This window comes from Gopherus evgoodei, chromosome 7 (genome assembly GCF_007399415.2).
Source record: "Gopherus evgoodei ecotype Sinaloan lineage chromosome 7, rGopEvg1_v1.p, whole genome shotgun sequence".
Lineage (NCBI taxonomy): Eukaryota > Metazoa > Chordata > Testudines > Testudinidae > Gopherus > Gopherus evgoodei.
The window spans coordinates 4,685,595-4,701,745 of record NC_044328.1 but is presented as its reverse complement, the minus strand read 5'-3'; the positions used below and the strand labels follow the sequence as shown (position 1 = coordinate 4,701,745).

Here is a 16,151-nt window from a genome sequence, read left to right as displayed (position 1 = left end):
TCAATTGATTGGAAGCCATGCCTCATAGTGACAGATGCAAGGAGCTCAACTGATTTAACTGATGAAAGAGAAGGTTAAAGGGCGACGATCGCCGTCTGTAAATACCTATGTGAGGGACAGAAATTTGAGATTAGAGCCTCCTTCAGTCTAGCAGACAAAACTATAACAAGAGCTAATGGCTAGAAGTTGAAAATGGACAGGCTTAGACAGGGGCGGCTCCAGGCACCAGCACGCCAAGCCCGTGCCTGGGGCGGCAAGCCATGGAGGGCGCTCTGCCGGTCACCGGGAGGGCGGCAGGCAGGTTGCCTTCGGTGGCATGCCTGCAGAGGGTCCGCTGGTCCCGCGGCTTCAACAGACCTCCCACAAGCGTGCCACCGAATCCGTGGGACTGGGGACCTGCCACAGGCAAGCCGCTGAAAGCAGCCTGCCTGCCGTGCTTGGGGCGGCAAAATATCTAGAGCTGTCCCGGGCTTAGATTAGCATTAAAGATGCATATTTTTAACAGGGAGGGTAATTAAACACTGGAACAACTTACCCAGGGTTACGGTGGAGTCTCCATCACTGGCAAATGTTAAATCCCGTTTTTCTAAAAGACCTGAACAGGAATGAATTCAGGGAAGTCCCATGGCCTGTGTTACCCAGGTCAGATCACTTGGGGAATGGACGCTGTTAATGTGCCTTTTGTGACTAGCCACACAAACCGTCCTTCTGTGCTATTGAGTTATTTTGGCTGTTCCCAATAGCCACTATACGGATACTTTGGCAATATAAAAACACAGTGGTGGTCCCTGCTTGGAGCTCTGATGTGTGGTGCCCTCCCTAGCTCCTTGCTCCCAGAGTACACAGTAAATCAGGTGAGAACGGCTCTAAGAAGTGGGTTTTAAGTCAGGAAATCCAGTGGTGTTGGCTCCCTACTGATTCAGAGGGAAGACCCCCCTGCTACTGGATTTCCAACACCACTTCAGGGCTCTTCCAGCAATGTACTGCTGACCTAGCCCGAGGCTGCTTAGCTCATGAGAGCTGCCTAGATCCCTGCACAAGCAGGCTGGTCCCCAGGGAGTCACTAAGGAGAGGGCTCCTGATTATTAAAGCACTGGATTATGCCACTGAAGACCTGGGTTCAAGTCCCACCTTTGGCCAGTCTCCTACTCCTTGAATGGTCCCCCTGTGTGCAATGGGGATTGAAATCTTCCTTTGTCTAACTGGATTGTAAATGGTCAGGGGCCAGGATTGGCTCTCACTATGCAGCTGTACAGCACCTGCTGCAATGGGGCCACAATTTCACTTGGGGGGGGCCTCTAGCGGCTACCCTAATGCACATAACAGTAAGAAAGTCTTGCCATGCATCCTGGCAAAGGCAATGGTCCCTAGGTTTGCTCTGACCCCAGGAGGCTCTGCTGATCCTTCCTGCCTGCCAAACCCACAACCCATGTTAATTTTGCTGGGATTTTTAGGAGCTGGCAAAGACCAGCTCAATTAGCCAAACTCACTAAAGACGGATTCTGCTCTCGGTGCGCTGGCAGCCGGGAGGCTGGCTGCATTCCAGCCCAAGTGACTGGTTATCTTCCAAGCTATTGATAACACAGCCCTCTGCAAGGCAACAGGCAACCCCAAGCCAAGGCAATGTCAGCAAAAACCCTTATAAGGGATCGTGCCTCGCTCACTCCAGGGAGAGCCGACAGCCACATCGAAGGATGATGGTCCCAGTCCTGGCCGCACTGCTCCTGGTGCTGGTGCTCCTCTCCTTCTGGAGACGGGCAAAGGGGAAAGCAGAGTCCAGGCCCAAGTACCCTAGGAGCCTGCCCTCCCTGCCCATCATCGGGAGCCTGCTACATCTGGGCGGTAATCCCCAGCTCCACCTCCTATTCCACAGCCTGCAGAAGAAATACGGCAGCCTCTACTCCCTGAAGATGGGCTCCCACTACATGGTGGTGGTGAGCCACTACCGGCATGCCAAGGAGGTGCTGAAAAAGGGAAATACTTTTGCCGGCCGGCCCCACACTGTAAGTAACCCATGCGGCGCTGTCCCTCTAGCTGCCTGGGATAGAAAGGCAGCAAAGCCTAGTGAGTAGAGCACAGGGGTGGGACACCTGGGTTCTATTCCCAGCCGGCTGGGGGTCCTTGGGCAAGGCACTTCCCCACTCTGTGCCTCGGTTTCCCCATCTCTAAAAGCAGGGGGATAATACCCCACCTTGTGGTGCTTTAAGATAGTTGAATGACAGGTATTAAACACACGAGGGCAGCGGGTCAGACCCTTTCCACTATGATGACCCCACATTTCCCCTCCTTCCCATCTAGTCAGAAGGAAAGGGAGGAGTGACTGTGAGACCCATCCACCCCCTGACTCCCCGACCTGTTCATAGCCCCAGCTTGAGGTCCCACACAGGGGGGAAAACCATGCTCCTGTTAACCCTTGAGCTGCTGTGCAGGAACTAAAGCCTCTTTATTCATGTAGGTGGCACCCTCGGGATAAAAGTGGCTGGTTCTTAGGGTACCCAGGCTCGTGAGTCACCTGGTTACCCCCTGACCTCCAGAATACAGGAATCCTGCTTGTGTTTAGCTGGAGGCCTGCTCCTAACACCACCAGCTAAGCACTCTCCTCTGGGCTAGACCTCACTTAGCCTTGCAGGGTCACAACAGGTGCACCCCACTCCCCATGTCCCTTTGAAGTGTTGCCCTGGGTAGCCAGCCCCTGACACTGACTACGCTCAGAAATCCCAGGCTTGCTATCCCCAAAGGCACAGTCTTGGCACCAGATGGTCAGATTCAGCTCCAAACCAGTGCTTGATTTAACACCACAGCCCAGCCATATAATTCTAGTGAAAACACGACTGAGTTTGTTATCAGAGTTTAGAGCTTTAGGAGCTGGTGAGTGAGGAGCCTGGAAACAAAATGATACCATGCTTTCCAGAGACTAAACAGACCTCACGGGTCCACCTCCTGCATACAGCAGTTTCGCTCACCCCAAATTTTGACCAAGGCCGATTGTGATCCAGTTTTCATGGGTATCAATGCACTGCCCATTTGCTTCCTAGGTGCAGGAGAAGGGGGTGTCCTCTTTGCCTTCTCTGTGTATCCCCAAAGTTTATTATCTGTCCTCAGAGGCAGTATCATGCCTCACTACCGCCGTCACTTGTTTTTTTCTGTGTGCTCCTCCTTGTTGTGTTTGTGTCTCTCTGTTGATTTGGAATGTCGACCTGCACCTGTTGTGTTAGCTTCCTATGCTTTATTTACACGCCAACAGAGAAACAGGGGAACAAACATCCTTTCTCTGACAGAAAACCTGGCTGGCCAACGCTATCTTGGTACAGACGTTAAAACGTATTTCCAGTCTCTGGGCATAACGCCTCACGTAGTCTCTGCACATCCATGTCACAACGCCTCTGATGACCCAGGCTTTCCCTTTAGACCTCACCTGACATTCTTTGGTGAACCAGAATAGACAGCCCAGAATCCGGCTATGTCTGAAACCCCTGGTCAGCTGGCATTAAGAGGGTCTCTTGGGTCACAACAGGGTTACTTCAGTATGTGACAGTAATGACCCCACCACGGCAGCGTCTCTACTCACATCTGCCTCCTGAAGGCCACTCGGGGTTTTTTCCCCTATGCTTCATTTATCCCCACAACATTAGAGTGACTCTGCTGACCCAGGCTGCAGGTCCAGGGACATGTATGTGTCCCAGAGGACCCCCCCTGCCCTGGCCACATTCCCCTTCTGGTTTCAATGGGGGAGGGCACGTCACCTCTTGTCCCAAACTGTTGGGCGAGACTGGCATGCACTGTTAAAGTGGGGCTGCGTTCCATCCCAGAGGTGGCTGCATTTTCAGCGCTGGGTTAAGCTGCTCTGGTGCCTGCATAACATGCAAAGCTCTCGTAGATGCTCTGGGATGAAATGTGCTCTAGGGATGGTGTCACAGACTGTGTGTAGGGCTTTATACAGCCCCAAAGGGCCAAATTTACCATTGATCCAAGAGATGCCACTCTGCCAACCCCAGAGATGTTGAACTTGTGTAGGGCCAGAAAATGTGGGGTGGAAGGAGGCGGGCTCGGTGGAGGTGAAAAGCTGCTCCCCCAGCCCTAACCAAGCACACTGGAACTGCAGCCAAGTGGGCAGGGCAGGAAGACATGCCAGCTGCTCCCACGCCACCACTCCATCAGCCCTGTAACTCCAGCCACAGACGGGACAAAGCTCAGGCACCAAACCCCATAGACCTGCAGGCCAGAGGCCAGGCTGACCCATTTCCTCCCACGCTGTTCCTTAAATATCCAGAGGGGGGCACCAATGCCCAAGACAAGGCACTCCTGTGTCCACACAGGTTACAGGCACTGTCCCAGTTGCTCACCCCGCAGCGCCCGGGACTTGGAGGCAGCCCAGTGTGTCCCCTATGGCCATGCAGAGCACTGGACCTTGGCTTAGCCCCTTGGGCCCGGCAGGAGCTAGGCACTGCATGGCTGATCCAGGTCAGCTCCAACACCTGGGGGGGCCGGGCCCGCAGGGAAGAACCCTGCCGGGATGGGCTAAAGCAGGGTGCAGACGTGGCAAGGTGACATAGCTGGCTCCCAGGCCAGGTTTTCCACTCCCATCTCGCTGTCCTGCCAGCGGCAGAGGAGATTGCTATGTCCCTCTCCTTGCCCTCAGGTGACCACGGACATGCTGACCAGGGACGGCAAAGACATCGCCTTCGCCAGCTACAGCCCGCTCTGGAAATTCCAGCGTAAGCAGGTGCACGCGGCACTCTCCGTGTTCAGAAAAGGGACGCTGGCCCTAGAGAAAATCAGTAAGTGCCACTCCCCTGCCTCTGCATCTGGGGAGGCCAGCAAACCGTGGCAGAGGAGACAGATGGGTTACTGGGTAGGGTGCAGCGCTGGCAGATAGCGGAATGGGTTATATTCCTTGCTCCACCACAGATTCCTTGGGCAAGTCACAGTGGTGTTCTGTGCCTCAGTTTCTCCCATCTGTTCATTGACCTACCCCATGTTTTACCTACCCCACGTCTATCCTGGGCGATCCCAGCCCCGGGCTCCCCGCATGCACGGTACCACTGGTACCTCTTAATCCTGCTCTGCAGGCCCCGGGCTATCCCAGTCCCTAGCTCCCCGCACACACGGGATCGCCGGTACCTCCCAATCCCGCCCTGCAGGCCCTGGGCTCCCCCACATGCACAGTACCACTGGTACTTCCCAATCCCACCCTGCAGACCCTGGGCTATCCCGGACCCAGGCTCTGCATATCACAGCTCTGCTGTCGTGCCTTAATCATGATGAGGGCCCTGTGAAAAGCACGATTTCAGGGCCTGCATGGAAATCGCAGCATTAGGCCCGTCCTGTGAGGTTCCAAAAGCAAGGTGGAGGAAGTGCCATCCGCGTGTGCCGATCTCGTGCTGGGTGAGGCTTGTACCACGGCAGCAGTTCAGCAGCCGAGGCCCATAGCTAGTGGCATCGCTGCTTGGAAAACGAGCTACGAGGCACAGCGAGCGTGAGATCAGCCCACACGGATTCCTGGCACTGCCTCCTTCCAGTCTGGGGAGGACGTGGTGGCTGCGCTTATCCCGGGAAAATCGATTCTTTACCCGTGACACTGCTGGGAATTTTTACCAAATCAGCCACGAGTTTTACTGGGCCTGACTCATGAGCTGGGACACATGTTGCTTTTACAGTCTCATCTTCCTTGCCTCCCCCACAATCCACAGGCAGCAATTGAATCATCAGCCCAGACCTCGTCCTGTTACCTACCCCCTGCTCTTCTGGTCACAGGCTCCCCCACAGCGCTGCCAATACCTCTCGACCCCAAGCCACAGCCGCCTGCTATTCCGGTCACGGGCTCCCCCACAGCGCTGCCAATACCTCTCGACCCCAAGTCACAGCCGCCTGCTATTCCGGTCACGGGCTCCCCCACAGCGCTGCCAATACCACTCGACCCCGACCCACAGCCCCCTGCTATTCCGGTCACGGGCTCCCCCACAGCGCTGCCAATACCACTCGACCCCGACCCACAGCCCCCTGCTATTCCGGTCACGGGCTCCCCCACAGCGCTGCCAATACCCTTCGACCCCAACCTACAGCCCCCTGCTATTCCGGTCACGGGCTCCCCCACAGAGCTGCCAATACCCCTCGACCCCGACCCACAGCCCCCTGCTATTCCGGTCACGGGCTCCCCCACAGCGCTGCCAATACCACTCGACCCTGACCCACAGCCCCCTGCTATTCCGGTCATGGGCTCCCCACAGCGCTGCCAATACCACTCGACCCCGACCCACAGCCCCCTGCTATTCCGGTCATGGGCTCCCCACAGCGCTGCCAATACCACTCGACCCCGACCCACAGCCCCCTGCTATTCCGGTCACGGGCTCCCCCACAGCGCTGCCAATACCACTCGACCCCGACCCACAGCCCCCTGCTATTCCGGTCACGGGCTCCCCCACAGAGCTGCCAATACCCCTCGACCCTGACCTACAGCCCCCTGCTATTCCTGTCATGGGCTCCCCCACAGAGCTGCCAATACCCCTCGACCCCGACCCACAGCCCCCTGCTATTCCGGTCACAGGCTCCCCCACAGAGCTGCCAATACCCCTCGACCCTGACCCACAGCCCCCTGCTACTCCTGTCATGGGCTCCCCCACAGTGCTGCCAATATCTCTCTATCCTGACCCACAGCCCCCTGCTATTCCGGTCACGGGCTCCCCCACAGCGCTGCCAATACCCCTCGACCCCGACCCACAGCCCCCTGCTATTCCTGTCATGGGCTCCCCCCGCTGCCAATACCCCTAGACCCCGACCCACAGCCCCCTGCTATTCCGGTCACGGGCTCCCCCACAGCGCTGCCCATACCCCTCGACCCTGACCCACAGCCCCCTGCTATTCCCATCATGGGCTCCCCCACAGTGCTGCCAATACCCCTTGACCCCGACCCACAGCCGCCTGTTATTCCGGTCACGGGCTCCCCCACAGTGCTGCCAATCTCTCTCTATCCTGACCCACAGCCCCCTGCTATTCCAGCCCTGTACACGATATACCACCCCGCCCCCAAGTCCAGTTCCAGTCACCCTCACCCCAGTTGTGCTGACACCCTCCCAGGCTCAATCCGCTGTCCCCGCTTGCCAGACTCTGGTGCTCATCAGATGCGCCACCATCTCTCTTCTGCCTTCTAGTCTACCGGGAAGCTGCCTCCCTGTGCGAGACTCTCAGGACTTCGCAGGACACCTTCCTGGACATAGCTCCGGAGTTCAGCCGAGCCATCACCAATGTGATGTGCTCTCTGTGCTTCAGCTCCTGCTACAAGCGAGAGGATCCCGACTTCGAGGCCACGCTGCAATATAGTCAAGGCATCGTGGACACGGTGGGCCAAGAGAGCCTGGTGGACATCTTCCCCTGTCTGCAGGTGAGAGCTGGAGGCGCTGGTGGAAGAGGGGCTCTTAGCCCTGCTCTGATTTGCCCCTCCTCGGTTTTCACTGGCCAGAGTAGGCTGGCTGACTCGCCTAGTAGCCCACAGAACCTCTCTCTGGCTGGAGCGGCACCAGGCACGAATTCACTGCAGTCAGAGAGTGACTATAAAATCGTTGCTACGTTCACCGGGAGGTCGGCAAAGCGATGTCCAGCAGCCAGTTGACAACCTTGGTACATTGGTGGATTTGCACAAAACACAGAGCACAGAAAACACCAGCACTTCCCAGAAGCACCAAGAGAAGGTTGTCGTCTTGCTCTCTGAAGGACAGTCCCCGGCTCGCTGCCGCGGCACCGTGCTGGCTCTCGGACGCTGCTGGACATTTGCAGTTGTTGCTACCTACCCCAGCCATTCAGAAGAAGTGGGTGACTTTAGCCCACAGCGTTTTGCTGCCCAAACTAGGCACCTGACACTAAGGGTCCTACGGACCCTGGTGGGCCACCTCCCCCACCCCCCAGCTGGACCTGCTGGGAGACCCAGGGCTCTGGAAGAAAACAGCTAGTTTGGGAACCAGGGGGCACTTGCTCTGGCTTGGGATGCACACCTGCCTCAGACTTCGCAGGGCATGTCAGCGCCCCTAGGGAGCACGTGGGGCTGGGCTGAGATGAAGGGGAGCGAATGGGTGTCACCGCTGGTCTTTCCTCCCGCAGGTTTTTCCCAACAAGGACCTGGCGTTGCTGAAGAGGTGCGTGGAGGTCAGAGACCGGCTGCTGCAGAAGCAGTTCAAGGAACACAAGGTAGGTGGCTCCGCGTGGCTGCTCACAGGCTGCACAGACCCAGGGCTGGGCCTGGGTCCCAGCCGCCGGGCTGGGGGGTGTGTTGCAACAATCTGCACCCCACGTTTCCAAATCATCGAGGCCTTGCCATGGGGATCTGCACCCACCATTGCTGATCTGTCCCCAGGCAGCAGGAGCCTCAGCTGACCCAGGGGATGGGAGCACACAGCACCTGCTGTGATTACATGAAGGGAGGAGTTTAGCAGTACCAGGGAACCATGCCCCCCACTCCATGTACAACCCTCACCTTACTCTAAGGAAAAGAAACTCTTCCCACACCCACAGTGCGTGGTGTACAGTGGGGAGGGGGCTACAGCATGGGATTGCCTGCCCCAGCACTGCTAGTGCCCCCCAGTCCTGAACTCCAGCACCTGCTGCTATCCCAGTCCTGGGCTCCCCATGCTCAGCTCTGCCACCACACCCCACTCTGGAGTGGGTAGCATAGAAACGTCCCGCAGCAGCGCAGATCTAGGTCCAATTCCCAGATCTCCTGCCGACCCACTGTGTAACCTGAGCCAAGTCCCGCCCCCCCCATGCCTCAGTTTCCCACCTGTAACATGAAGCTAATGATACTTCCCAGCCACACGGAGAGGCCTTGTGAATAGGAGAGCTGGGTTCTGCCGCTGGCCTGCTGAGTGACTGTGGGCAGGTCCTGTCCCTGCCCTGTGCCTCTGTTTCCCCATCTGTAAAATGGGGCTAATGGTACTGCCCGCTCCTTTGCAAAGTGCTGTGAGACCTACTGGTGAGAGCGAGGTGTTATTACCCAGGCTTAGTATGTTCCCAGGCAGGACCGAACGTTGCCCTTGTCCCCAGCCCCCGTCGGGTGGGGGAAGGGAGTGCTGGGGAGGTGGGAAGTTTAGCCACAGGTCAGGGGCAAAGACACTGCTCCCATCCATCTTAAATGGCCACCTTCACCTGGCTTGGAGTGTTGGGCCCATACCCCTCATCCACCCCAGTGGGGGCTTTCTGGGTGGGGAGGGGGCAAGTGGCTCTAGGCCCATCCGATTGCCCTGGCGTATGAACTGACATTGAGAGGTAGCAGGGGGCCGGGAGGGACCCACCTGCCCAGCTCCCCGGCAGCCACCCTCACCCCTGCTGTCCTGCCCCCTTGCAGGAAGCACTGGGCAGCGACTCGGCCAACGACCTGATGGATGCGCTGCTGCGCGCCCAGCTCAACTTGGAGAACAACAACAGCCGGCTGGCCCAGCCGCTGGAGCTGACGGACGACCACCTCCTCATGACCGTGGCCGACATCTTCGGGGCGGGCGTCGAGACCACCAGCACCGGGCTCAAGTGGGCTGTGCTCTACCTGCTCCACTACCCAGAGGTGCGCACGCCCCCCCTGCCCACCCGGCCCTGCTGCCCCGCGCCCACCCCGAAGCGCAGAGCCTGCTGGAGAAGAGCACCCAGGGTGCCCCCTCCTCCAGGCCATTCCTTGCGTGGCCGCAGGGCTGGCTGTGGAACATGGAGGGCAGGATGAGCGTGTGCCCAGTGGCCCGGTCCCCAGGCATTTCCTGTCTGTCCTAGACTAACAATCTCCTCTGGAATAGCTACCCCTTACCTAGCTTGGGCTGAGGTCCCCCTCAATGATCCCAGGGTCTCTGGAACCCCCCTCAGACCTGGCGAGCATTTAACAGCGATCCTTCACATCTGTCCTGCTTGGAGGGGCCAAACAAGCTGTTCTGGGTCAATATTGTGACAAAGCTGGGCCCTGCTGAGACCCATCGAATGGGGCTCTGCTGCACACCAAGCTAGGGACAGAACTCAGACAGTCCCTACAGAGAATCTCCACTAGCTTTTGGCCTTACAGGGCCCAGGACACACAGTGAGGGTCCTGATTCAATTCACTAGGGGGCAGTAGTATATGTACCCTACCCAGATCATTTAGTAGCTGGATCAAAGTGACATGCTTTGCTATAGGGAGACCTGTAGCCTTTAGCAATCCCTTTGCTCGGCTAACGCTGGTCCGGCTGGACTGTGCCCCTAGGTGCAGAGGAAGATCCAGGAGGAACTGGATCAGAAGATCGGCTTCGAGAGACACCCCCAGCTTAGCGACAGGCAGCAGCTACCCTATCTGGAGGCCACTATCAGCGAGGTCCTGCGCATCCGGCCTATCTCCCCTCTGCTGATCCCACATGTGGCCCTTACGGACGCCAGGTGAGACTTCTCTGGGCACATCCCAGCTCATGGCCCCACCCTATCCCTCCTTTGACAGGGGGAGGAGGTGATGGCTGAGCAAGGCACTGAATTATTCCCTCTCCCCCCACGCTGCAGCATCGGGGAATACACCATCCCAAAGGGAGCCCAGGTCATCATCAACATCTGGTCCCTTCACCACGATGAGAAGGAATGGGACAAACCAGAAGAGTTTAACCCAGGTGGGTCCTTTTCTCCACCCTTCCTGGCTGAAGCTTTGGGCTTAGCATCAGCACCCGCCCGTCTCTGCCCCCGGGCCGACGGGGTCATTGCTGAGCCAGGGAAGTGCCAGACTTTGCCTCTTTGTCTGTTACCGCCGAGCAAAGCCAGGAGCTGGCTGCAGCCCAGATCACTGGTGGGGAGAGCTGCGGCCAGGGGCTCATTCGAGCTTGGGGGGGATCCCTGGGCTAGGAGGTGCTGCCCTCCCTTGAGTCCCCAGGCCACAGTCCCCGTTCTCCCAGGCGGAGGACAGCGCGGGGCTGTATGGAGCCTAGCGACGCTGCTCCTCAAGCATCCAGCAGGGGGCGCTGCTGAGCAAGGGGACCTGTGTCCCTCTGTTTGGGCAGCGCTGGGCCCACAGGTGACCAGCTGCATGGGAGCCTCCTGTGTTCGAGCACCAGGTTGGCCCACCTTGCATTGACCTTACGCAGCCTGGGCTGTGCCAGGCTGGAGCTTCTTCCCGGGAGGCGAGGGCTGCCAGGATCCGGTGATAAATCGGAGAGGCTCCAAGTGCAGAGGCATTGTCTCGCGCCTTCGAATGGAGCAAGGGACTCAGGACAGACCCAAGTGTGTCTGTGTGGGAGGGGTATGTGCAGGAGGGTGCAGAGCTCACGCCATCAGGTTGCTGCTACGATTCGGGCCTTGGCACTCCGGCACAGCCCTTTGGAGGGACGTGTGAGATGAGTTTGGCAGGTCTCTGCCCTTATGAGATGCACCACGTGCACAGTGAGACTGGCTGGGATACGCCCTACACCTCTCCCTCTGGGCTGGGGCCAGGGGGGAAAGCCAGCACTTCCACGGCCAGCTTCAGCCCGGAGCCCCCGCTTCCCCACACAAGTGGGGGTCTCCTGGGCCGGTTGCCCAGCAGGTGAACATGAAGAAAGCAGAGAGGGCTGCCTCGGTCCTGCTGTAGAACAGCTCTGCCCCCCAACCACAGTCCCAGGGGCCCCGCGCATAAGGAACCGTCTCGCCAACGATGCTGTCCCACCCTTTAATGAGGCTGCTGCGCCCCCTGCAGGTCGCTTCCTGGACGAGCGGGGCAATCGGCTCTACTCCCCCTCACCCAGTTACCTGCCCTTCGGAGCCGGGATCCGGGTGTGCCTAGGAGAACGCTTGGCTAAGATGGAGCTCTTCCTCTTCCTGGCCTGGATCCTGCAGCGGTTCACCCTGGAGGCCCTGCCGGGCCAGTCGCTGCCCTCGCTGGAGGGCAAGTTCGGCGTGGTACTCCAAGTGCAGCCATTCAAGGTCAAGGCCAGACTGCGGGCGGCCTGGCGGGATGGCGTGTAGAGCTGCCCGCACCATGGACCCAGCCAGCCTCTCCAGGGACACAGCGTGGGAGGCGGCTGGACAGGGCAGGGCTCTGTCCAACCCCAGGGATGGTTCTATCCTCTGGACGGGTGAAAGGAGCATTGGTTGGGTCGTTATTTGGGCAGGGATGGGCCCAGTGGGTCAGTGCTCCAGGGGAAACTGCTGCTGGTTCCAGGGTGTCTGAGCCCCTGTAACGGCAGTCAGAGGCTGTGCCCTGGCTGCATGGACCAGGATATAGTGTGCTACTCCCCCCTCATTGCTCTGCCATGGCTGCAGGGGGGTTCAGTCCCTCAGGGGCCAGGCAGGGTGCAGAGGGAGTGAGTTAGTGGAGGGGCTTAGGGGACCAGGAGAGGCAGGTTTCCTGTTCCATGGGAGCAGATGGGGAAAAACCCCCATAAAGGGGCCTCGGCCCTCAGGGACCCAGCTCAGCTCCTCAGGGGGCTAACAGTTCCACTCTGAGTTCACGCCCAGCCTTAATCCAGAATAAGATTCATGTGTAGACAAGCCCTTCGACAGACAGTAGCGTAATTCACAGGTGTATACTACTGGAAATCGTTGATCTGCATATTACATCCTCTCTGCCTGATGTGCAGAGGATGGAGGTCTGTTACAGCTCCCAGCTCCCAGAGGAGTCACTGGTTCAATCCCAGCCAGGGCTTTGTCAAGCCTGACCTTAAAAACCTCTAAGGAAGGAGATTCCACCACCTCCCTAGGTAACCCATTCCAGTGCTTCACCATCCTTCTAGAAAAAGTTTTTCCTAATATGCAACCTAAACCTCCCGCTGCAACATGAGACCATTACTCCTTGTTCTGTCATCTGCTACCACTGAGAACAGTCTAGATCCATCCTCTTTGGAACCCCCTTTCAGGTAGTTGAAAGCAGCTATCAAATCGCCCCCCTCATTCTTCTCTTCTGCAGACTAAACAATCCCAGTTCCCTCAGCCACTCCAATGCCAAATAGAGGAGCATGAGCATGTCCCTCGATCTGCTGGCAATGCTCCCACTTATACAGCCCAAAATGCCATTAGCCTTCTTGGCAACAAGGGAACACTGTTGACTCATATCCAGCTTCTCGTCCACTGTAACCCCTAGGTCCTTTTCTGCAGAACTGCTGCCTAGCCATTCGGTCCCTAGTCTGTAGCAGTGCATGGGATTCTTCCATCCTAAGTGCAGGACTCTGCACTTGTCCTTGTTGAACCTCATCAGGTTTCTTTTGGCCCAGTCCTCTAATTTGTCTAGGTCCCTCTGTATCCTTTCCCTACCCTCCAGCATATCTATCACTCCTCCCAGTTTAGTGTCATCTGCAAACTTGCTGAGAGTGCAATCCACACCGTCCTACAGATCATTAATGAAGATATTGACCAAAACCAGCCCCAGGACCGACCCTTGGGGCACTCCGCTTGAAACCGGCTGCCAACTAGACATGGAGCCATTTCACTAGCCACAGCTGCTTCAGAGCGATTGCACTGATGGCACAAGGCCTGAATGCGTCCCTTAGCTAGTGAGAGACAACGGCATTCCCAAGCAGGCCTTTGAGACAAAACTTCATCCAAAATGCCCCTGCCTTCTCTGAGCTGGGCCGCCCCAAAGGATCAGGACTCTGGAATCCCGAGAGCAGCAATTTTCACCGGTGCAGGGCGAGGGCAGCCTGGGGACAGCTCCCCTTTTTCCCTTGTCATCTAATGGAAACATGAGCGCAGCTGCTCCTGAGGTGTTTTGGAAAGCTGATGCGGGCAGCTGCGACCCTGGGGGGCGGGTCAGTTGAGCTAGAGAAGCGTCCATGTCCTGGAACAAGGCACTGGGGCGGCCTCGTCTGGAATACTGGGGGCAACGCCAGAAAGATGAATTCAGAGTGGAGCAGTGCAGGAAAGGGCTCCGAGGACGGTCAGGGAACCAGAGAGCCTGTCTTATAAGAGGGGACGAAAAGAGCCTAGGAAAACGAAGGCTGAGCAGGGCTCTGGCAGCTCACTATAAATACGGCAGGGGAGGGGGGTAAACACCAGGGAGGGAGAAGAGCTTGTGCCGCTAGCAGGCAGGAACAAACGAGGATAAAGTAGCCAGGAACAAATTCAGACTGGAAATTCATGGAAGGTTTCTACCCATGAGAGTGGGGGAGGGTCTGGAGCAGCCTTCCATCAGGGAACAACCCCCTTAGCCAGCTTCCAGTGTATGTGCTGGGGTTAGCTAGCAGGAGACTGGACCTGCTGACTTAGGAGCTTGTCCCAGGCTGCATCTGTCACAGCTGACATCACATAGCTCTTCCAAAGAGCCCTCAGACCCCTCTCGCTCACTCCAATGGCACCGTAGTAACTGAGTGCCTCACAATCCTCCATGTGTTTGTTCTCACAGTCACTATTATCCTCACTTTACAGATGGGAAAACCAAGGCACCGGGAGACTGAGGCAGAGCAGAGCATTTAATCCGCTTCTCCTGAGTCCCAGGCTGGGGCTCTAACCAGTAGGCCAGCCTTCCTCTTTCCTACAGCTTGTGCTCCTGTCTGCTTGCGGCCATAAAAGGTTGACAAAAATAGCTCTGGTGTGCCAAGCAAGTTCCGACATAGGTAACTACATTCTGTCTCTCCGTTTGCCTTGCTGTCCTAATTAGGCATGTCAGGTTGCCGTGTGCCGGTAGACATTCACCATGTTCCACCCAAAGGTCGGTGCTTTCAGTTCTAGGAGCATGACTTTGGTCCACATTGTTTATATCACAGTAGCACCCAGCAGCGATCAAGGCCCCGTTGAGCTCCAGACAATCCCTAAGTTCTCGCACTGGCAGCATTAGCCCCAATTTACATATGGTAACTAAGGCACTGGGAGATTAAGTGACTTGGCCAAGAGTCCACTGGAAGAGTGTGGTAGAGCTGGGAATCAAAACCATCTCTGCCCATTGCTGGGCGGGAGTTTTAGCCACGAGCCCATCCTTGCCCCCTGTAAAGTGTGTTGCTATATAAATAAATGGTATTATCACCTATCTGCTGGTGCCTTTTAACATTTACCCTGCAGCGAGCTGGCATTTTCACTGTCTATGGTTTTATGATCCGCAGCTATTCAGCAATCTGGCTGGATTACAGCATGTCCTCAGTGATTGGGATAACCTTTTACTAGAGTAAAGAGTCTGTGTTTGCTCTCGCCGTAAAAACCAGACTATACAAGAGGGAGCCATGCAATTAGATTCCCTCCCCACCCCCATTACCTGAGCTCTTAATATTTAACTAAATAGCAACAAGGCAACAACTTAGAACTAGAAAAAAAAAACCGAAAACCCCAGTGGCAGCAGAGGGAACATAGAAAGAAATGAGCTCTTCCCCTGTATTCAAAAACAGGAGCTGGTATGAAATAAACAACAAACCCACACAGATTCTCCCCTCTCCCCCGACTCCCATGTGACTTTTGGGATACTGACACAATGTTACCCCAATGAAACCAGAATGATTTTGTTAGTGTTGGAATCAGGGGAACTTTCACTTAAAAAAAATAAAATAAAATCTTGTTTTAAGTTCTATTTAATTTGTCTGCTTAAAAAAGGTCTGGAACAATTTCTGTTGATGAGATTTTTATAACACACACGCGCGTCTCTGCCCATCAGGTGACTTGGATAAGTGACTCTTGCTGCTCTGTACCTCAGTTTCCCCATCTGTGACATGGCGTTAATGATACTGAACTCCTTGGTGAAGCCCTTTAAGATTTGCAAAGCACTGTATAATAACTAGGGATTATTATTGTTAACCTGGCAAGATGCCCTTCTAAGGACATCTTTTCTGTATCAGAAGTGGCCAGGGTTGTCAAAGTCACCGCAGTCTATGAATCTGATCCTGCACAGCGCTTCACATGCGCAGGTTCTGTGCATCTGCATGGGACTCACTCCAGGAGCGGGGCTGGTGGGAACTGCAGTGTTCAGTGCCTCTGAAACACCAGGCCCTCGCTTTCTTTGCTTCCTAGAAGCCCTGTGTGTCTTCTGTCTCCTCCTCAACAGTCCTGTCCCCCAGGAGTGGTAAAAGGGAGTGAAACCAGGAACGTAGCATTTTCAAACTTGATCTCTGGCCCATGTGGCAATGGGATTTACCCAAGGCATTCGCTAGATGGTGCCATATTCACATGTTGCTTGGAAAAGAGAGGTCTATAAAATCATGACTAGTGTGGAGGAAGTAAATCAGGAAGTGTTATTTACTCCTTCCCATAACACAAGTACTAGGGGCCACCAAATGACATTA

General features: G+C 56.3%; 1 protein-coding gene across 1 annotated transcript; it reads left to right on the top strand.

Moving 5' to 3' along the window:
• Window positions 1-1,687: 1,687 nt before the first annotated feature.
• On the top strand, window positions 1,688-15,388 carry LOC115655039 (steroid 17-alpha-hydroxylase/17,20 lyase). Its single transcript, XM_030570089.1, has 9 exons — window positions 1,688-2,003; window positions 4,640-4,778; window positions 7,149-7,378; window positions 8,092-8,178; window positions 9,332-9,544; window positions 10,205-10,374; window positions 10,492-10,595; window positions 11,651-11,877; window positions 14,314-15,388. The coding sequence occupies exons 1-9, from the start codon at window positions 1,695-1,697 to the stop codon at window positions 14,359-14,361; spliced, it is 1,527 nt and encodes a 508-aa protein (XP_030425949.1). The 5' UTR covers window positions 1,688-1,694; the 3' UTR covers window positions 14,362-15,388.
• Window positions 15,389-16,151: the final 763 nt, after the last annotated feature.